The sequence below is a fragment of the Vitis vinifera genome, chromosome 10, assembly GCF_030704535.1.
Source record: "Vitis vinifera cultivar Pinot Noir 40024 chromosome 10, ASM3070453v1".
NCBI lineage: Eukaryota > Viridiplantae > Streptophyta > Magnoliopsida > Vitales > Vitaceae > Vitis > Vitis vinifera.
Window position 1 is genome coordinate 1253397 of NC_081814.1, and position 21575 is coordinate 1274971.

Genomic DNA, 21575 nt, shown 5'->3' on the forward strand with positions numbered 1-21575 from the left:
AAGGGAGTCCTTACATGAGATATTAAAACACCAATATCTTGTAAGATATAAGAGTATTTTGCCTATCATGCGACATAACAATAATATTTTATTTTCAACAAGAGTGATCGTTCAAATTGACTAGAAAGATAAGTTTCTCACACTTTATATATATGATAAATTCCTCTGGATTGCCATGTAACTATTCAAACCTTAGGTCTATAAGAAATAATTTTTATATAAAAAAAAATGTTGCTTAAAAAAAATTATACAATGTTATCTATGTATTTATCTTAAACATAAAAAATTAAAAATTAAAAAAAATAAAAATGAGAAAATGACCTCATAGTACATGAGAAATATAGTTAATGGGGTTGACTTGATTGAGTAGTTTGTTTAGGCCTTTCACAACTTTATCTATATTGTATAGAACATCTTCTCATTTTAAAATTAGGGTTAGCCAATAATAGTAACTCTAAACTCAATACAAAGCAAAAATAAAAAATAAAAAAATTGAACAAAAAAATAAATGAAGCCCAACTACCTTATATCACTGTCCTAAAGTTTCCTTTGATAAGGTTTGGGAAGGGGAGGTTCTTTTGAACTCCCCAAGCTGGCCTAATTTGGAGATAGAAAACAATAAAAACAAGTATCTTTTTAGGGAAGATGCAATTAGATTCTTGGGTTTTTTCAGTGATCCAAGTTTGAGGTTGGCATGACCAAATTGAAGGTATCATCCTAATATTTTATACATGGGACTCATCCAAAAAGTCAACAAAGGATTGAATAATCTCAAGTTCTCAACCATTGATTCTTAAGAAGGGGGCTTTCTCTTTGGCTTAGGCAAAAGACTTTAATTTAGATAACAAAGGTTGGCCTTTTTATGTGTTGATATTGTCTCAATTTATTAATTTGAACTAAAAGTTTAAATTATTACATAAGTTGGATAAGTTAATATCGTGTCAATCTAAGGATGTTTGGTGCTGATTTTAGAACTAAATATAATTTGCTTTAAAATTCAATTTAAAATAAAAATATTAAGGATTCTTAATTTGCACCAAACATATGAACAACGCGAAAATTTTACTAGTTTTGATGAATTATCACGGGTTATCAAATAACAAATTTAAAATAAAATAATTATTTTAAAGTTATAAAAGATAAATCATGTTATAGAATAAAAAGGTTACAAATTTAACATGGAAAACAACTTTAAATTCAAGTTTCTAACATTTAAAAATAATTTAATAAGTAAATAAAAATAATAAACTTATTATGAATAATATAATTAAAATAATAAATAAATTGGGTATTGTATTAAATTTATAAATATGTGGATAAATTATAAAAACCATCCTTATATTTTCTTTTGTGCCCTAAACTTTTTTTAAGCAATATTAACCCTATAACATGCACACATATAAAAGGTCATTTTGTTAAGATTTTCTATAAGTAGAAGGAAAAACTAATATGATAAGGATGGAGATAAATTGATAGACTCAAACATATAGTATAGAAACTCAAGTAAATACAAATGTGATTATCATTTGAATTTTTTTATCACATTATACAAAAAATGTCATGAAGAAATTAAGATCATAATGACATTTAATTTTGATAAACTTATACATATTATATTAAAAACACTAACATATTTTCTAAAAAAATTAAAATAATGGGATGATTATTAAATATAATGAATTACTTTAATTATTATTAATTGAAGTAATACCCTATTAAACCATCAAAATTTTAAATAAAAAAGATATTATTTTGTAGGTTAATGCATCTTGCATGAGTTTTAATTTATTTGGTTCAATATTAAATTTTGTTAATAAATTATGGATATTTATATATTAAATAATATCAAATGTGTGAGGCTCTAGCAAATTAAAATAAATTAAAAAACAGTATTTTAATATTTATTTGATTTTATTTATATAAATATTAATAATCATTTATGAATATCTTCTTCATAATTATTCTTAATTAATAAAATATAAATATTTTTTATTCAAATTTATTTTAATTTTTTATATCTAACATTTTTATGGCTTATTCTAAATCTCACTTAATTTTTGTAAGACAAAGAATTTATCATCCTAAAATATATCATTGAAATGAGTACAATTTTAAAAAATAATAATGATATTAATATTTCTTATCTCTTTGTGCAAGGGTATTATGGTAATCCAATTTTTTCACTTTTTAATATTCTTGTAAACACTTAAATGGAATTTTTAATTCTAATTAATCCTCATTATCCTTCCATTCCCTTATCTTGAATTTTTTTTTTTCAATTAGAACTAAAGGATGTGAAATTCTGTCTTAAATTTAGGAGAAAAAAAAAACACCTACTGCCCTTTTGGCCTCTTTTTTTTTCCCCTTCTCCCTTTTTTTTTTTTTGGTGGTCTTTAGATGACCCCAAGTTTGAGGTTGGCATGACCAAATTGAAGGTACCATCCTAATATTTAATACATGTGAATCAGCCCACCTAAAGTTCAGACTTTCTCCTACAGACTTGGGTGAAGGGAAACACAAAGGCCACCACTCCTTTTTCCAACAGTTCATGGTGCCCTCTGCCTCCTGGTGGGTGGTTATGGTCCAAGTTTTTAATTTATATACACATCATATATCGATATCAATGTTATAAAAATAAAAATAAAATCAAACAATGAAGTAAAAAAGCAAGGTTGAAGTTGAAGCAACTAAAAATTCCATTCAAAAGTAGATGAGCATTATTAGTGTGGTGCATATACAAACATTAGACCTTCTCATGCCAGTTTATGACATTCATTTTCAATGTTTGGAAATATATTAGACACTGTTATATGAATTTCCTAACCCAAGCATGAGCTTTTTATACATCAAAACATTGTTGTTGCCTAACCGACTGATCCTTCAAGCTTCAAGCTCATTAGCTGGTTTACCTCTGCGCCAAATTCATCAGGAAGTTCATTGAAGACATCCTTGCAAAACCCAGAAATCATCGCTGCCATTGCTTTCTCGTAGTCGATTCCCCTCTGCTGAAAGTAGAAGAGCTGGTCTTCACCAATTTTAGAGGTGCTGGCTTCATGCTCAATGCGGGCCGTAGGGTTCTTCACCTGTTCAGAAAATGAGATTTAATCAACAAAGTGAGGGAACATTTCCCCATGAACATATTCTCATAGACATTCCGAAGCATAGCAAAGCAGAGCAAGGTAACCAGAGGATCTATGATAAATGCACCAATACAATAATTTTCCAAAGATCGCTATAGATCATCACCACACATGGGCAGGAAATCAAACAGAATGGACTGTGTTGCTTTCCATACAAAATCCATTTCCTTTTCTATGGTGGCTTCATTTTTTTTTCAAATGACTGTTTCTGCTCTCTGTTGCTTTCTCAAGAATGGACCTGTCCCTCAAATGATAAGGAAATCAAACAGAACAACCCCTCCTGGCAACCAAGACCCGTCTCAAGAAATTAGGGGCATGTACACTCTCTGAAACAAAAGGATCTAATCAGGCAAAACCAGTCAACTTTGAAGGTTTCTTCTAATCTAAGTTTCTGGCAGGATTTGGATCAAGTCAAAGGAGCACCATTTTGCAGGTAGTGAGATAGCCATGTTCACCCATTTTCTTATAGGATGTGTGCAACCTCACCCCTGTCTTCAAATGTTCCAGAGAAATTCAAAGGGACTAACCACATTGCTGAAGATGTATAGATGATATAATAACTTTCATTCCAGAAACCGAGAATAGGGTCCTTCACCTAGGGGGGAGGCAATAGGAGGCTGAAGGAAATTCCTCTTCGCAAAAGCAGCAAAAATTAATACAGACTAAAGAAATCAGAGAAAGTGGGAAATGAACACTCTAGGAGCCTCTTTAAAGGCAAACAGCTCAGAATTTGTACTTAAGCATCAACAACCAATGTTCAAAAACACCTAGTCATGCATCTTTATTTGATCCTAAACATAGAACCATACCTGCTCTGATCTAGTGAGAACATGGAAGATTTAAATGGGTTCTTGTGAACTTAGTTGGGTTCTTCCCCATGTATGCATTGTGTATCACAACTATGAGCATCAGTAAACAAAATGATACAACCAAGAAGCAATTGCACTTTCTGACCCATGCTAAATCAAACTATCCTCTCCAGCTCTCCTTGGTTTTTCCATTCAAATCTCACTTCTATGCATTGGATAATAACCAAGATTTACATAACCACCTTGCTAATAAATTATAATGGCTAACCAAACAACCCTTTATAGAAGGTACGTAGATTTTAACTAAACAGCAGACCAACACCAAGATAAGCAAATATTTCCACACGTCAGTAGTGAGGCATGAAAAGTCTTACTAATCCAACCTAAAAGGACACCCAATATGGGGGGGTGAATTGGGTGATGATAAAATAACACCCTTTTGACACTTATACTAGCAATAAATAGAATATCAATGAATGTTTGCAAAATGAAACAAAATAAAGAGGAGATAGAAATCAAGGGAGATTGCAAACAATGATTTATTGTGTTTTGACAACGGCCTACATCCACTTCCTCTAGCCTTTTTCAAACTTGGAGGTACTTCCACTATCTTAAGAGCTTTCTCAACTAAAGCTCTTAAATGTCTTGTGCACTTGAATTTCTAGGTTCCAATGGACCTTTACATCAACCAAGGAGTATCCCTCAACTCCTTACACATAGCATCTCCTTGCTATGTATCTCCTTGGATGCTATAATAAATGTTTCCATGCAAACCAAGCTACTTTGGTCATATATGTAGTTCTATGCATAGATGTAACTTTATCATCTTGCTCAATACTTCAAATTTATCCCATATCATATGAGTCATTCTCAATATTCTCCTATTGCTTAAAATGCATTCTATTTAATTTTATCTATGTATCTCCTTGGATGCTATGATAAATGTTTCCATGCAAACCATGCTACTTTGGTCATATATGTATTTCTATGCATAGATGTAACTTTATCATCTTGCTCAGTACTTCAAATTTATCCCATATCATATGAGTCATTCTCAATATTCTCCTCTTGCTTAAAATGCATTCTATTTAATTTTATCTAGGAGCATATATTGAGGGAGAGTTTATTGGCAACCTTAGTTTTGTCATCATCAAAAAGGGGAGATTGTTAGCCCAAGGGTTGAGTAATTCAGATTTTGATGATATCAAAGCAAAGGTTACAGGACACTAATGTGTTTATTGTTCAAGTGCATGGGTTGGAAAGAACTTTATCATTTTATATGTCACAAGTCTCATTTAAGAAGCAAGACGAACTTTATCCTCTTGTTTCGGGCCTAGAAAAAAACTTCCGTTGGGCCGGCAAAGGGAGTCGAGGTTGGGGAGAGGGCCCGTTGAGGAGGGCCAAGTGTTTGAAGTCTTTAAAGACTTAGTGGAGATGGGTCGGCCCATGACGGAGCCTTCTAAAGGCCTTGTGGTGGTGGGACGACCCAACTTGGAGAAATTAAAAGGGGTTAGGGCTTGCGATGGGAGTCAGTGCGTTTGTGGAAAGCAAGAGGGGGAAATGTTTGGTTCCCAGTTGGGGTCGCTTCATCCGGCATTTAATCTCACAGTGAACACCGACAAAGCGTTGATGGAGGAGGCTTCCAAGTACTCTGATCAATTCTCTTATTCTTTGTTTTCTTTGGGGAAGCGGGAAATGTCTCTTTCTTCTACTCCTTCTGGGCGGGATGGGGAAGGTGTTGCCATTGCCAGGGTTTTCGATCGGGGCAGTGGTTCAGAAGCCGTAGAGGGAGCTGTTATGGGCCCGTTAAGGATGATATTGGCGGATGGGAGGGAGGTTGAGGTCTTGGATTTGGCGGGTAGGGAGTCTAGGACTTTCGAGGAGGTGTCAGAGGGGGTTTTGGAAAGGGTCTCCCAAGAGGATGAGGAGGAGAGGGACGAAGAGGGGGAACTTTGTTGGCATTCTAGTAGCTTGGCTAAGTTTAGCCGCTATCTTGGAATGCCAACAGAGGGCTTCGAAGAGGAAATTTTGTTTTTGCTTAAAAGAATGAAAGAGAGGAAACTTCAAAAAGGAAAGTTGATTGGCAAAAAAAGGAAAAAATTGGAATCGTCAAAATTCAAAAGAGAATTGAGAAAGTTAGAATGAACAGTGAACTATCTTGGAAGAGGAGGAGAAGGGGGGGGAAGTACGAGCAGGTTTAAATGAAGCTTCGACTGCTTACTTGGAATGTAAGAAGGGCCAATAATTGCGATAAGAGGAAGGTGATCAAAGCTTTGATAAAGAAGAATATGGTGGATCTGGTTTGCCTACAGGAAACCAAGATTCAAGAAATGTCAATGGGCATTATTCGTAGTTTAGGAGTGGGAAGATTCCTTGAATAGAGAGTTGTAGATTCAAGGGGCGCAACTGGAGGTATAGTCGTGTTTTGGGATAATAGGGTGTTGGATTTGGTTGACCTTCAAAAAGGATTGTTCTCTATTTCTTGCATTTTTAAGAGTTGCGAGGACGGTTTCAGATGGACGTTTACAAGGGTTTATGGCCCAACATTGAGGAGGAACAGGGAGAGTTTTTGGGAGGAGTTGGGGGCCATTAAGGGGCTTAGGAATGGGTCGCGGTGTGTTACAGGGGATTTTAATGTCATTCTAAGTTCGGAAGAGCGCAGTAGAGGAGGGAGCTTGAATTCAAACATGAGAAGGTTCTCAAAAGTTATAGAAGATCTAGAGTTAAAGGATCTACCTATGGTTGGGGGTCCTTTTACTTGGATTGGAGGGGTGAATAACCAGTCTTTTTCAAGGCTAGATCGTTTTTTGGCTAATGAGGGGTGGGACAGTCATTTTGGTGATGCAAGGCAGTTTGTTCTTCCAAGACCTGTGTCCGATCACTTTCCGCTTCTTCTGGACGGAGGGAGCCTGAGAAGAGGCCCTTCCCCATTTAGATTTGAGAATATGTGGCTAAAAGTAGAAGGTGTTAAGGACCTTTTGAAGCATTCGTGGGAGGGAGGTAGCTTCAGTGGATCCCCAAGTTTTATCTTGGTCGAAAAACTAAAATTTATGAAGGCTAAGCTGAAGGAGTGGAACAGAAACACCTTTGGTAGGGTTGGATATAGAAAGAATTTGGCTTTGGAGCAAGTGGAGTATTGGGATGCCAAGGAGAAAATTAGCAGACTGTCGTTGGAAGAGCTGGAAGGTAGAAAAGAAGCAAGGGAAGATTATAAAAAATGGGTCTTACTTGAAGAAATCACGTGGAGGCAAAAATCCAGGGAAGTGTGGCTGAAAGAGGGAGATAGAAATACCGGTTTTTTCCACAAGATGGCCAATGCTCACAGGAGGAGGAATAATGTGGAAAGAATTAAGATTAATAGAGCCTGGCTTACAGAGGAGAATGGAATTAGGGAAGGGATTGCCAATACTTTTAGGTTGTTGCCATCCAATCCGGGGGAATGGCGCCCTTCTGTTTCCGGGCTGCAGTTTAAGACTTTGGAGCCTTTGGACGCTAGTGCCCTGGAGATTCCTTTTACGAAAGAGGAGGTCTTTGAGGCACTATTGGGCTGTAATGGGGATAAAACCCTGGGGCCAGATGGATTCTCTATGGCATTTTGGCAATTTGCTTAGGATTTCATGAAGGCTGATGTGATGTGTTTCTTCAAGGAATTCTATGAAAATGGCAAATTTGTCAAAAGCCTAAATGCAACTTTTATGGTCCTAATTCCAAAAAAAGCAGGGGCTAAAGCCTTAGGGGATTTTAGGCCTATAAGCTTGGTAGGAAGCTTGTACAAGTGGCTAGCCAAGGTCTTAGCCAATAGGCTAAAAAAGGTGGTTGGAAAGGTGGTCTCCAAGGCTCAAGGGGCGTTTGTGGAAGGTAGACAAATCCTAGATGTAGTGTTGATAGCTAATGAAGTCATTGATTCGATCTTCAAGAATAATGAGAGTGGCATTTTGTGCAAAGTGGATATAGAGAAGGCGTATGATAACGTGGACTGGACTTTTATTCTCACAGTTATGCAGAAAATGGGTTTTAGGGAAAAATGGATCAGGTGGATTAAATGGTGCATATCCACTGCAAGTTTCTCCGTGTTGGTCAATGGAACCCCTACAGGCTTCTTCCAAAGCTCCAGGGGTTTGAGACAGGGCGATCCCCTTTCCCCTTATCTCTTTGTGATAGATATGGAGGTCTTTAGTGCTTTTCTCAAAAGGGTTGTAGAGGGAGGTTTCTTATCGGGTTGTAGGGTGAAGGGTTGGAGTGAAGAAAGGGCCCTAATTTCCCACTTGTTGTTTGCTGATGATACACCGGTGTTCTGTAAACCTTCACAAGATCAATTGACTTATCTCAGTTGGTTATTTATGTGGTTTAAGGCCATTTCGGGATTGAGAATAAATTTGGAAAAAAATGAACTCATTCCAATAGGGAGGGTAGAGAATATGGATGATCTTGCTTGGGAATTTGGTTGTAGAATGGGTAGCCTTCCAACCACCTATTTGGGGATGCCCTTGAGTGTTCCTTTTAAGTCAGTTACAGTTTGGGATGGTGTGGAAGAGCGTTTCCGAAGAAGGTTAGCCATGTGGAAGAGACCATATTTATCCAAGGGAGAGAGGGCGACTCTTATTCGAAGCACGTTATCAAATTTACCCATCTATCTCATGTCATTGTTGTACTTACCAAACTCAGTCAGACGGAGATTAGAGAAAATCCAAAGGGACTTCCTTTGGGGTGGGGGCAATTTGGAGCGAAAGCCTCATTTAGTAAGATGGGAGTTGGTGTGTTTAAGTAAGAAGAATGGAGGTTTGGGGGTCAAATGTCTTTCCATTCTCAACAAGGCTCTTCTTGCTAAATGGAATTGGCGTTTCGCAAATGAGAGAGAGGCTTTATGGAATCAAGTGATTAGAGAGAAGTATGGAGAAGATAGAGGGGGTCGGTGCTCTCAGGAAGTGAGAGAGGCTCATGGTTTGGGGTTGTGGAAAGGAATAAGGATGGATTGGGAGTTGGTGAGCGATAGGATGGTTTTCATTGTTGGTAACAGGAGGAGGGTGAGATTTTGGAGGGATAGATGGTGCGGGGATTCTCCTTTGTGTATGTCTTTTCCTTCTCTTTTTGCTTTGGCTGTTGAGAAAGAAGCGTGGGTGGCAGATTTTTGGGACCCTTTAGCTGAAGAGGGTTGGGGGGATTGGAACCCCTATTTTTTTAAGAGCTTTCAATGATTGGGAGGTAGAAGAGGCGGAAAGATTTTTGGAGAGGCTACATGGTAAGAGAGTTATTGAGGATGTGAAGGATATGGTGTCCTGGACTGAAACTAAGAGTGGTAAATTTTCGATCAAGTCTCTCTATGTTGCCCTTGAAGCGGGTTGTTCATCTATGTTTCCTTCAAGCTATATTTGGAATGTGAATATGCAGCCCAAGATTAGTTTCTTTGCATGGGAGGCTACGTGGGGCAAAGCCTTAACCTTGGATATGGTCCAAAAAAGAGGACGGGCATTGGCAAATAGATGTTTTATGTGTCTTGAGAAAGAGGAGACCATAAATCATCTTCTCCTTTATTGTTCAAGAACAAAGGAGTTATGGGATCTACTTTTTACTTTATTTGGGGTGTCTTCGGTATTGCCTTCTTCAGTTAGAGAGACCCTTCTAAGCTGGAATGATTTTTTCGTGGGCAAAAAACGCAAGAAGGCATGGAGAGCTGCTCCTCTTCACATTTTCTGGACGGTTTGGAAGGCGAGGAATACATTGGCATTCAAGGATGATTGCCCTCTAACTATAGTTAATTTTATTGATTGGTTGGGCTCTAAGTAGGATTGGGTTGTTGGGCTATCTTTGTTTTTTGGCCTTGTTGAAGGCAGGTGTATAGGTATTGTATACCTTGAGTCGTTTTTTTAGCGTCTCTTTTATATATGAAATCTTATTTACTTATCAAAAAAAAGTCTCATTTAAGAAGCAAAATGCAAGATTCAAGAGGAAGGCACAAGAAGATTTCATGACTTTTCACAAAGATCTTAGTAAAGCTACTTATTTGATTTCCCTTGCTTGTATTTCAAGTATTTGTGCTCTATGTGAGGATGATTTAAGCTACCTAGCATAGGGCACTCCATTGAACCTCAAGTTCTTAATGAAAATCCTTAAGTCTCTTTAAAAACAATTCTCGACGTAACCAAGGTGCTCTCAACTTTGAAAATATTTTCAAAATATTGGTTAAGCTTTAAATAAATTTGTTGGAAATTGGTTATAGCCCAAATCTCACTCAAACTAGCACTTACTTCAAGCAAGAGCACATGTGGACATCTACTTGCTCTGTTTTGGGACAAAATGGCTACTAAAAGTGATGTGGGCGTCCACCTGGATGACCACTTGGCAATGCAGACAACCACCTAGCAATGTGGACAACCACCTAAACATCCCCGTTTGCCTTTTGGCCTCCAATGGCTCTCTGTATCTCATTAAATGATCCAATGATTAGTATGTATATGGCCATGTGGATGTCCGGTTCTGGAAGTTTTATTTCTAATGGCTAGCTTGACTCCAAAACCTATTTAAACCCGACCTTTAGTGCATTTAAAGGGTAACAAGAACCTGAAAGTTATATTTATTGCTCATTCAACCTTCTTAAATCCAAACAAGTGCTTTATATCCGAACTTACCCATCCTCATTAAAGAGCACTTACACTTGAGTTTCTTCATCTTTGCATATCTACTCTGTGAAAGAGTTCTCTTCATTTATTCCCTATTGTACTAGAGAGGACCAGTGTGTAAGTAGTTGAAAGATACTCCTTGGTTGATGTAAAGGTCCATTGCACCTATCAAAAAAAAATATAAAGGTCCATTGGAACCTAGGAATCTAAGGGTACAAGAGATTTAAGAACTTTGGTTGAGAAAGCTCTTGAGATAGTGGAAATAATTCCAAGCTTGGGAAGAGGCTAGAGGAAGTGGACTTAAGTCATTATCATCAAAATCAGGATTACCCAACCCTTGGGCTAACAAGGCAAGCTTGGAGATAGTCAACCTAGTGTTTAACATCTCCGGAGACTGAAGAAAAGGGGGGAAATTGACATAATATTTTGCTATTATTTTTAGAAATTTTTTATTGATGCCAAAATAACCATCCCTTTCTGTATATTCAAATTTCATAACGGAAAACACAGCTCTTTTCTCCCCTTAATGAGTTCATTTTTTTGGTTTAAAGAGTACTTTTTCAAGGTTAAATCAGATTAAATAAGTGGTTTTTTGTTCCATAAGGAAACTACAGACATATTGCTAAAAGCATGAAAGAGAACTTGCCAATCAAACCCTGTGTCTTGCAGTTGTTAACTGCAACTTTCATGTGATTAGGATCTTCTTAGCTCAGTTTTCACTTGGACATTAAAATTTCCATTTTTTTATAAAAACCCATCTCTAACAGTTGCTAACTGCAGTTTTCACACAATTTAGAACCTTCTTAGCTAGGTTTTCACTCACACAGCAACATTTTCAATTTGCACCTTGCAGGTCAACGGTGATTTTCAATGTATAGGTCGAAACAAGTGATATGCTACAACAGACATCAATCCAGACTTGTTGAAAGTCGCAATATTCAACAAAATTAAAGCAATAGTTATCCTGTGGACATAATCAGACAACCCCCGGGTACATCCTTAATAAAAAATGATAATAGTTCCCAAAAATTAGCACAAGCAACACCAGTCAAAGAAAACATTAACTTCAAAGAAATAAGTAACAACAGTGAAACATGCCACCAAGTTCAAGGGACTTACCTGAATGTATGGATAGGTGTTGGCAGCCGCATTATCACCAATAAGCATCGAATCACATTGTGAGGAGTTTCGAGCATTCTTGGCCTTCGACTGAACCTGAACAAGTCCCCTATAACAGTTCCTTGAATTCCCTGCCGAAATACCCTTTGAGATAATCCTACTTCTTGTGTTCTTTCCCTTGTGTATCATCTTTGTCCCAGTATCCGCCTGCTGATAATTATTAGTCAAAGCAACAGAATAAAACTCACCAACCGTATCATCACCCTCCAACACAACACTTGGGTACTTCCAAGTTATGGCAGACCCTGTTTCCACCTGGGTCCATGATATCTTTGATCTAGCCCCACTGCATAGACCCCGTTTCGTTACAAAATTATAGATCCCTCCCCTCCCTTCCTCATCTCCAGCATACCAATTCTGCACTGTGGAGTACTTAATCTCCGCACCCTCTGCACAATACAGCTCAACCACTGCTGCATGAAGTTGGTTCCTGTCATAAGAAGGGGCTGTACACCCTTCCAAATACTCCACAAAACTCCTGTCATCTGCAACTATCAAAGTCCTCTCGAATTGGCCTGTCTCCAATGCATTTATCCGAAAATATGTAGAGATCTGCATAGGACACTTTGTATCCTTTGGTACATAACAAAATGACCCATCACTGAACACCGCAGAGTTCAGAGCTGCATAGTAGTTATCGTCAGAGGGCACAACTCTTCCTAAATACTTCCTAACCAAATCCGGGTACTCCCGAATTGCCTCAGATATTGAACAGAAGATCACCCCAGCCTTCTCTAAGGTCTTTCTATGCGTGGTGGCTATCGATACACTATCAAGAACCGCATCAACGGCAACATTAGCCAATCGATTCTGCTCATTCAAAGGAACCCCCAATTTATCAAAGTACCTAAGAAGCTCTGGATCAGCCTCATCGAGACTATTCAGACTCGGCTTCTTCTTGGGTTCCGAGTAATAGCACATATCCTGAAAATCAATTGGAGGGTACCTATTGTCCGACCACTTGGGCTCTTTCATTTTCAGGAATTTTTCATAAGACTTCAATCTGAATTCAAGCATCCAGTCGGGCTCATTTTTCCTCTCGGAAATCATCCGAATCGTTTTCTCGGAAAGCCCTTTCGGAATCGCATCCGAGTCGATGTTTTCAAACCAACCCCACTTGTAATCGCGGTTAAGGATTTTCTGAAGCTTATCATCGGTGCTAGAAGTGGCGGGCTTACCTGGGGAAGCAGTTGGAGAATCGGAATCGATGGTTTTGGATTCGAACCCGACATCAGCCCGAACCTTGAAGACACTGGAGGTAGGATTTTTGGGGGTTTTGGGGTTAAGGGGTTTAAGGGATTCGAGCTTAGGGCAAAACCCTTTTGGGAATTTCGGGGTTTCGGAAGGAGAGAAGCGTGGAAGGCCGTTGGCCAGTAGAGAAGCCATGGATGAGGTTCAAGGAGACTTTCTGAATCTCCAACACCCTTTTTTCTGTGTTTCTAAAATAAGAAAAACAAATTTGTATCTATTTTTCCTAACCATAGATTTATTGTTTGTCGTGTGTTTAACACGTGCCCTCCTCAAAAAAAATGAAAAATGAAAAAAAGGCTCATTTATAAAAAATGAAATTTTTTATTCTAATATGCTTGTTTTGTATAGTTTCATCTAAAATATATTAACTTTTCTTGACTCATTTATCTCCACAAATATTATGTGGGAATTGATTTAATTATTAAAATTAGAACTTTACCTTTTTAAAATTAAATTTTTTTTCATAAATTTAAAAAATATTTACAATTTCATGTATTATAATATTATTTCTTTTAAGTTTCTCTAAAATCTTTTACCATCTTGGATAAGTAGAAGTTTGTAGAAGGTCCATATAGTTTTAAAAGTTTTCTTCTTCCTTATATAAGCTAAAGTAAGTTGTGACTATTTGACGTAAATAGAAGTGACACATTAAAAATATGAAGTTATGGTGTCAATACTTTTTAAATCAATCATTATTTTGCAAGTGTCCTATCATCAACTAACTTATGAATAAATTAAATAAGACCTCTAATCAAAGAATTGTATGAAAAACTTGAGTTGCTTTGTTCATAATACTCCTCGTGTGGATGGGAAACAAGTGATTCGTAAAAATATATTACCAAAAAACCCATGTTAATGCCTTCAATAGTGATTTTATGTGTACCTTAACCTAGGTTAAAGAATCATACAAGAAAATTATAAATTCATGAACAATTACCTAATTGGTACTTTTCTTTCTAATTTTCTCTTCTTTTTTTTTTTCTTCTAACTCGAAGAATTAATCCATTTCAGTGGAGGGTGATATTTAATTTGTATTTCAGTCTACTTTCCTTATCTATTTTATTTACTAGGAATCAATTACGATGCTTCTAATGACCTACATTTAAATTTTTATATGATGATTTGAAGTATGTTTTATATTTTCATATAATGATAATTCAAAGTAAGTTATTTAGTATTGTTATCGAAAAAAAACCCTAAATTTCAATTCAATGTCTTTGTTGATGTTTTCATTAACCTATTTTGGTTAAATTAACTAAAGCCTATGGTTAAAGAATGGTACAAAAGAGCATGTAATCACCTAAATGAATAGATCCAAAAACCCTACTTGCTAATTAATATAGCAGTCTTCTTCTTCTTCTTCGTTTTATCCGTCTTCTTTCTTATACCTTACCCGTTTAAGATTTCATTGATTCCATAGAAATTTATTTCGCAAAACTTTCAAAAATACTTGAATGCCCTACAATAAGGTATTTAATTTATTTGATTGACCAAATCCAATCAAAATTTTGATTATCGAAAGCTTATATTAATGTTTTCTGATGCTCATCACAAGTGTTTTTTTTTTTTTGCAGAGTACTTGGATACTACAATTCTCATGGTGACTTAGGACAACTGGATTCGATTCTTCCATCTAACAAGCCGAACCTCAATCTCAATTATCAAAAGGTATAAATTGATTAATTAAATATTTAATCTCCGTTTAGAGCATTGAGTTTATATTTGTTGGTTATTATTTTGAAAAACATAATGTAAAATGTGTATCATCTTAGCCTATTTTCTATGGTGAGTTGGATTCAATCTTGCAAATTTAATGAAACAATACATGTTACTTACAATTGAAAAAAAGAAAAGAAAAGAAAATAGTGAAACGTTATGAGAAATTCTCAAACTTGAGTAGTTTAATTCATCAAGGATACGTTTCCTTTGCCCAACAAATATTATAGGGGCATCGTTAACCGCGATGCGGATAATGCAACACCGTAAAACAAACAGAGCCAATATTAATTTATTTTCCTTGCGTTACGGTTATTTTCCTTGCAAACAAACAATTGTGAGAGAAAACGGAAGAAAAAGAAGGAAAGAGAAAGATTCGATTTTTCCGGCATTTTCTCGTTGCTTTTCTCAGAAAAAAGTGAAACAGGTTCCAGATTCTTTGATTTATATTTCTTGCACCCTTCCATTTTTGTTCCTTTACTGTTTGGAAAGCGTACGTAGTTGAGCTATTCCAAATTGTGGTTATGTTTTTCTGTTTAATCTTTTTCACTATTGCATGAAAAGCAGTGGTTTTTGCATTGCAAAGAGCTCCTCCAATGACTCCGTTTTGGTTGTGTTTGTTTAATGCTCTGTTTGGTTGCCGGGAAAATGCGGGAAAAGGGAAAAGAAAGGAACTTGCGGGTATTGAGATATTGATTTTTCGTTATTGGGACCCGATAAAACGGGAAACCGCATGGTCAACTAAGCATGGTAGTGTAATATAGGTTTTGGCGTAGCTGAGGTGGGTTTCTCATTGTGGGAAGCCGAATCGACAAAGTGTAAGATCTGAAGTATTGTTATTGTTAGTTTTCTTCTGTTTTCTTGGAGACCAAGTGGAGGGTATGTGGGATGGTTCATGCTGAGGAAAACAGGGTAATATGGAAAAGTTTCATGATTGGTTTGTTTTAGGGTTTTGGTGAGAGAGAGATTTGAGAAAGTGGTTTTTTGCACCACTTAGGGAGACCACCTTGGCACCCAGCGCATGCAACAGGCCCCAGGTAGGTGGTTTGGCTAGGGGATGCTCTGGAACTCACAACAGAATTATTGGCACCTAGCCTATTTGACCTATTTGATGGGGTCCTTAACGCTTTCGTGGGCCATGTGACCTATTTGATGCATTGTCCTTGCTATTGAAATTTGCCTCCAATGAATGAATATAATGGGATGTAGTCTATCTATATGCAGATTTTTCCAGGTCGTATTCTAGTACATTACGATTAATGGAAAGTTGGCTTTCCAGATTCTGTGTATGTGTGTATTTTTATTTGTTTGCCACATTCTAGTGTACTAATAGTTTCTCTGACTGGGTGAAGTTCCATAGGAATGAATACTGAGGTTACTTCTTGTTGTCCAGGCATGCTCTGGACATGCCTCACCTAGGGAGGGTCAATTGTCTAAGGTGTCATCTAGATGGCCCGTGTATAGGTTTATGGGTGTTTTTCCCAATTTTGTCACAATTCCCATGTTTTTTTATGTCATATTTGAATGGAATTTCAAGGAAAAAATATAGACGATAACAAAATAAATTGAAATTGTCTGTTTTATTCTGTTGAAGGACGTTGCTGGTTGGTAGAGCCTTAGATATGTAAGATGTCACTAGCATTTGCTTTCACTGTTTTGGATCATATTTATCATATCTTATTTCCTTTTGCATGCACAACTTGATTCCTCTTGATTCTAATTGTCCTTTTCGATCCCATCGTGGCTGCAACGTTAGCTGCTTCACTTGTACAAACAGGCAGTAGAGTTGGGTTCCAGCATCAGAGAATCCCTATTACCATTTTTACCTCTATTGTTGGCACCCTCCCTCTGTTGAATTTTCTTGTTTGGCCTCCTTGTGTAGTCTTCAGACTGAAATCATCAGAGCTGTGTTGGGTTTTCCAGGGATTTGGTTAAACCCAACAATTCCTTCAACTTTTAGTAGAGCCAAGATGCTGCCTTTTTATTTTCTGTAGATTGTTCCCACTTGTATTCTAGATTGCTTTTTGTCTGTTCCCATTCTCTATTTGCTACCATTTTGGTCCTTCCTCCTTCTTGTTTTTTTATTCATCGTGACATTTTTATCCCTCATTGTTGTAATTTATGATTTCTTTTGCAGATTTTATGGGGCAAAAATTTGTCAGTCTACATTTTCTTCAGTTAATAAGATGTTGGTATAAAAGTTTCCCCATTTATGCCCAGTGTTTTCCATCGGAGTTGTTTTCATTTTTATAGATTAATTTAAGTTGTGGACAATGTGATTGTGGCCTCGATATAGAGAAGAGTATGGTGTTACACTCAAAACTCATCCACTACATGTTTGTTTTGTTGCTGAGCACAACAAAGAAATGGCAAATAGGTACTTGATATGGTGAATTGGAGAGAAGAAATCATATTGGTTTGATGAGAGGCTTTCAAATCTTGAATCATTTGCGTAGTTTGATCTGCATCTTGTAAAATATGAGTCATGTTGGGAAGGTTGTATGAAGGCTGTTGTATTTTCTTGTAAAGAGAAGCAAGGATTTTTCCCCGTAATTCAAGATGCAGTTTGGGCAAGTAATCATGGCTTAGGAGTCAGGACTGTATTGATCAATTTACCACTATAACCATAGGACAAGTTGAAAACCTGAATTTTGGTAACTAGAATGAGGACTTCGCCCTCATGTTTTCCTTATTTCTTCTTTTGTTGCAATCTCTGCAATGCTAGTGGTACACTTGCAACAAAAAATAATTCTCATTTGCAGACTGTTCTAGCTAGTGAATTCAACTCATGGATTTAGTATGATTTGATATGATTGTGGAATACTTGGGTTGGCTACAGGTATAACAGCTGTCATGGATTTAATGTGATTACCCCAGTGCCAGATTTCTTTAAATCACTGGTTTCATAGTCTTATTCAGTACTTCAACCTTAGTTTGTATTCTTAATCTCATTATCACTACCATGTCAAAACCTAAACTACATCAATACTCAGTGTAGTCATTTATCCCCATGTTCATTGCATGTATGATATACCAACCTATTTTTCCCCATGTTCTTTCATCTTTTCGCCTAATGTTCCACCTCATATATTGCATAGATTCATTCATTTCTAATTATTTCATCTATTCTCAGGCATCATCTGGACATCCTTATTTCAGCCATATTTATCTCATAACCATGTTGTCTTGGCTGACTAACCCTGGAGCCATCAATCATGGCTGGTCTGAGCTTTCTACAATTTCATTGGCCACATTGTCATCATTTCCTTGTTTGTCAATTATAATATTGAGATACCAAAAATTTTCGGCCCTGTGCCTTTTGGCCATCAATCTTGTAACATCTTTTTTCAAACCCTGAGCTTTGATGCAACTAATCTTGCTTATCTTATTAATTCAAAGCATATCCTTTTTGTCTATAATTGATGATGGAATGCATGCAATGACCTGTTATCCACTGCAGGAATTATCATAGTGTGACAGTGGGTTCGTAAGTTCTATATGACATGTTGGATGCACTATCTATTTGGGAAATCCACTCTCTGGAGATTCATGGGGAAAATTTTGAAAATTTAACAATTCAGTTGTTGATTTGTGTCTCCCTGAATAAAAGATTCTAGGATCTATGAAACTGTCACCAATCATACTAGAAGTGCACGCCAAAGCCATGAAACATAAGCCAATTACAGAACTCAAAGTAATGCTAAGTACCATAACTTCAGAATAGTTGTGGTTGTTTATGGTTTACAGATTGTTATGTTAATTCATCATATTAAGCATGTAGAGAAACTGAGGTTTGGGCCTATGAACTGAAGCCTACTCTAGGAAAAGAAAGAATTCGATGTTGTATATACTGCATATTAGCAATGCAATTAGTTGGCTCTTGTTGAGAAATTGATTTTGTCAAAATACTTGTTTAGTTTGTAAGCATTGATCATTAGAGTAAGAGTGTTTACCATCTATCATTGTACTTGCAAGAGTGTTTACCATCTACCATCTAGCTTATAATTTACCAACTCTATTGACATTAGTTAATCTTTTGTTGTTTCTCCTATACTAATAGTTTCTTGATTTTGATCAAAATGAAAAATCTATTATTTTATTGTTTGCAGGGAAAATTTCTAGAAGACCAATAAGAAAAATAGCTATTTGCATCGAGTTGTTCAGGATGGACCAACAAAATCAAGGGACAAATTTTTCTTCTCCAGTAGACCTCCCCATGAAGCGCAAACGGGGTCGTCCACGCAAGGATGAAAGCCAGGTTAAACGGGAGAGGACGCCTAAATCTAACAGTGTGAGTAAAACCCATCGCCATGGAGCAAATCCAAGTAATGAAGATGATGATCATGATGAAATGGTGGGCCAAGTCGTTTCTGGTGTTTGCGAGGGTTCATTTGATGCTGGATATTTTGTCACTGTAAAGGTTGGCAACACTGACACTCTTTTGAGGGGTGCTGTTTTTGTACCAGGTCTTTTTACTCCTATCTCTGCAGCAAATGATGTTGCTCCATATGCCAAAATGTACAAGAGGAAAGAAATTCCTATCCCAGTTCTCAACCCTCAATCTCAGGGCTCCAGTTCTGCTCCACGATTGAGAAGGAAAAATAAGCAACCTGTCCATCCTGAAAACACGGCACCAATGGCTGTGGACCAAGCTCCACCCTCTGATGTTCAGTGTGGCACCCCATCTTCAATAAAGACAAATTCTGCTTCCACCAAAGTACCTCTGACTTACAATGTGCCAAAGAATGACAAAGTCATTTCCTCAGTAGAAGTCCAGCTTGTAAAACAGAAACCTATGGCTCCAGAAAAAATTTCCCATGAGCTTAAGTCATGCAACCTGTTTGCGCCTCAGGACCAACCTGCTTCTGATAAGGTGCCTCTGACTGATAACTTGCCAAAAATTGAAACAGTTCTTTCCTCTGGAGGAAGAGTCCAGGGCCAAATCTCCACACCTGTTGTTCCACAGAAAGTGTTGACCAATCAGCAAGAGACTGGCACCTTATTTGCACTCAAGGACCAATGCCCATCTGTTATCGAGCCAAAGAATGATTCAGTTATTTCCTTGGGAGAAAAAGTCCAGCTTGAAAACCAGATGCCTGTAGTTCCAGACCAAGTTTTAACCTCCCAGCATCATATCGGTGCCTTGTATGCACTTGAAAATTCCTCTATTACAGCACCTCTGACTGATTACTTGCCGAAGAATGATACAAATCTTCCATTGGAAGGAGAAGTTCCAATAGAAAACCGAGTGCCGATATCTGCAGACCAAGTTTTACCCATTCTTCAGTTTGGTGCTCCATTGACACTCAAGGATCAACTTTCCTCTGTTACAGTGCATCCAACTCATGACTTGCTAAAAGATGTCAGAGTTCTTCCCCAGGGAGAAAAAGTCCAGCTTGAAAAAGAGCTGCCTACAGCTGAAGGCCAAGTTTTTCTCTCTGATCTTCAGCATGGTGCTGCATTTGCAGTTGAGAACCAATCTACCTCTCCTGTAATTCTTTCAGCTGATAAATTGCCAAGGAAAGATGATGGTTTTACCTTGGAAGGAAAAGACATGCCCCGGGAAACTTTAGAGCTTGGAATTGGGGATCGGCCTGTCTCCCTAACAGAGCTGAAAAATTTTCATAAAATTATCAAACAAGATGAAATGTTTCAAGAAATGGAAGCTTCAACTCTGGCCAAAGGACCTGAGGCTGATGTAGAGGCAACTAAAGAATTGAAATTAGATGCAGAATCCACACCATATGTTGATGTTTTTCCAGGCAATGAAACTGTCATCCAGGTGACACAAGTTCAACAAGCTGTGAATCCTGCTGATGCACTGAAGAGTCAAAATCTTGAACCCCACCCAGCTCCTGTTGTTGCTGAACCTGAATATATGCCTTTCCAACTGATCGGTAAACCTGTTGATGTTCTGATGGAAAAGCAGGCTTCACCAAAGAACTATTTTCCCCAATATGTGCAGTCAGAGTTCACCGTCAAGGATCTTTTGAGCGGCAATGCGGCTTTCCAGTCAAACAGAAGTCCCTTCAGTGATGTCGTGAACGTTACAGGTGAAGGCTCACTATCTTCTCCAAAAACCAGTCAACAACCTATGATGAACTTTCTGGGAGATGCAGATCAAGTTAAGCTGAAGCTTGCAGCTGAAGGGTCTGAACCCCCAAGCATGTTTGAATCCCATATATCTCATCCTGTTGATCCTGCCAAAGATCTGGATTCTGGTTTCAAGGATGCCTCTATACCCTCAAAATTTGAGATCAATCCAGTAGCGGCAACAAGCAATACCATTGCCTCCGAGGATGTTTCTCAAACGGAAGATGATGCACATAGAGCTGAGGCTTGAGGGGTAAACAGGTATTGATATGTATCTATCACTGCCTACATAGTTAAACTGAGTACTGGCATACAAAAGAAGGGGGAGGAAGGTTGATGAGTACTGGGTAAGAGTCTAAGACTACATATATATAAATTTAGTGTTTATTTCTGTTGACAGCTTAGAATTGTTTTGTAATATGGACCTTGCACTCTGTTTTTCAAAAGCATTTTCCATGTTTTCTAGTATGCTTCTACTGCCCAAGACCACCTTTGAGTCAGCTCACAGAATGCTTTAAACAATGGCAGGGCTAGTTATGGAAGGATATAACTATTGACAGAGCTGAACCACACGGTAGCTTTCAACGTCTCATGGGGTTGAGTTGAATTATGATTCTACTTATACGTATAAAAGCACTTGAGAAGCCTTATTTCATGTTACTTTGGTGATATAGTCGCTATCTCTATATTACATCGCCAATGGAACTTGGTTCCCATTTCTGTGAGATTTTTGTAAAAGTGCTTTTAAGCTTGTAAAATGTTTTTATAGC

The 21575-nt window shown here is 37.3% G+C and overlaps 2 protein-coding genes across 2 annotated transcripts; one reads left to right on the forward strand and one right to left on the reverse strand.

The window, feature by feature from the left end:
• Window positions 1-2672: 2672 nt before the first annotated feature.
• Window positions 2673-13259, reverse strand: LOC100266599 (UPF0051 protein ABCI8, chloroplastic). Its single transcript, XM_002272881.5, has 2 exons — window positions 11686-13259; window positions 2673-3083 (listed from the first exon to the last, which is right to left on the reverse strand). The coding sequence occupies exons 1-2, from the start codon at window positions 13129-13131 to the stop codon at window positions 2865-2867; spliced, it is 1665 nt and encodes a 554-aa protein (XP_002272917.2). The 5' UTR covers window positions 13132-13259; the 3' UTR covers window positions 2673-2864.
• A 1754-nt stretch (window positions 13260-15013) lies between these two features.
• On the forward strand, window positions 15014-21273 carry LOC132254499 (uncharacterized LOC116803646). The gene is made up of 2 exons (XM_059740291.1): window positions 15014-15139; window positions 18822-21273. Exon 2 carries the CDS (start codon window positions 18878-18880, stop codon window positions 21053-21055), a length of 2178 nt encoding a protein of 725 aa, XP_059596274.1. The 5' UTR covers window positions 15014-15139; window positions 18822-18877; the 3' UTR covers window positions 21056-21273.
• The last annotated feature ends 302 nt before the right edge of the window (window positions 21274-21575 follow it).

Coding starts and splice junctions, on each gene's coding strand:
- LOC100266599 (XM_002272881.5), bottom strand. CDS start 13,131: ATGGCTTCTCTACTGGCCAACGGCCTTCCACGCTTCTCTCCTTCCGAA. Junction 3,084..11,685: donor ACACCTATCCATACATTCAG/GTAAGTCCCTTG, acceptor TTTTCTGAACAG/GTGAAGAACCCTACGGCCCG.
- LOC132254499 (XM_059740291.1), top strand. CDS start 18,878: ATGGACCAACAAAATCAAGGGACAAATTTTTCTTCTCCAGTAGACCTC.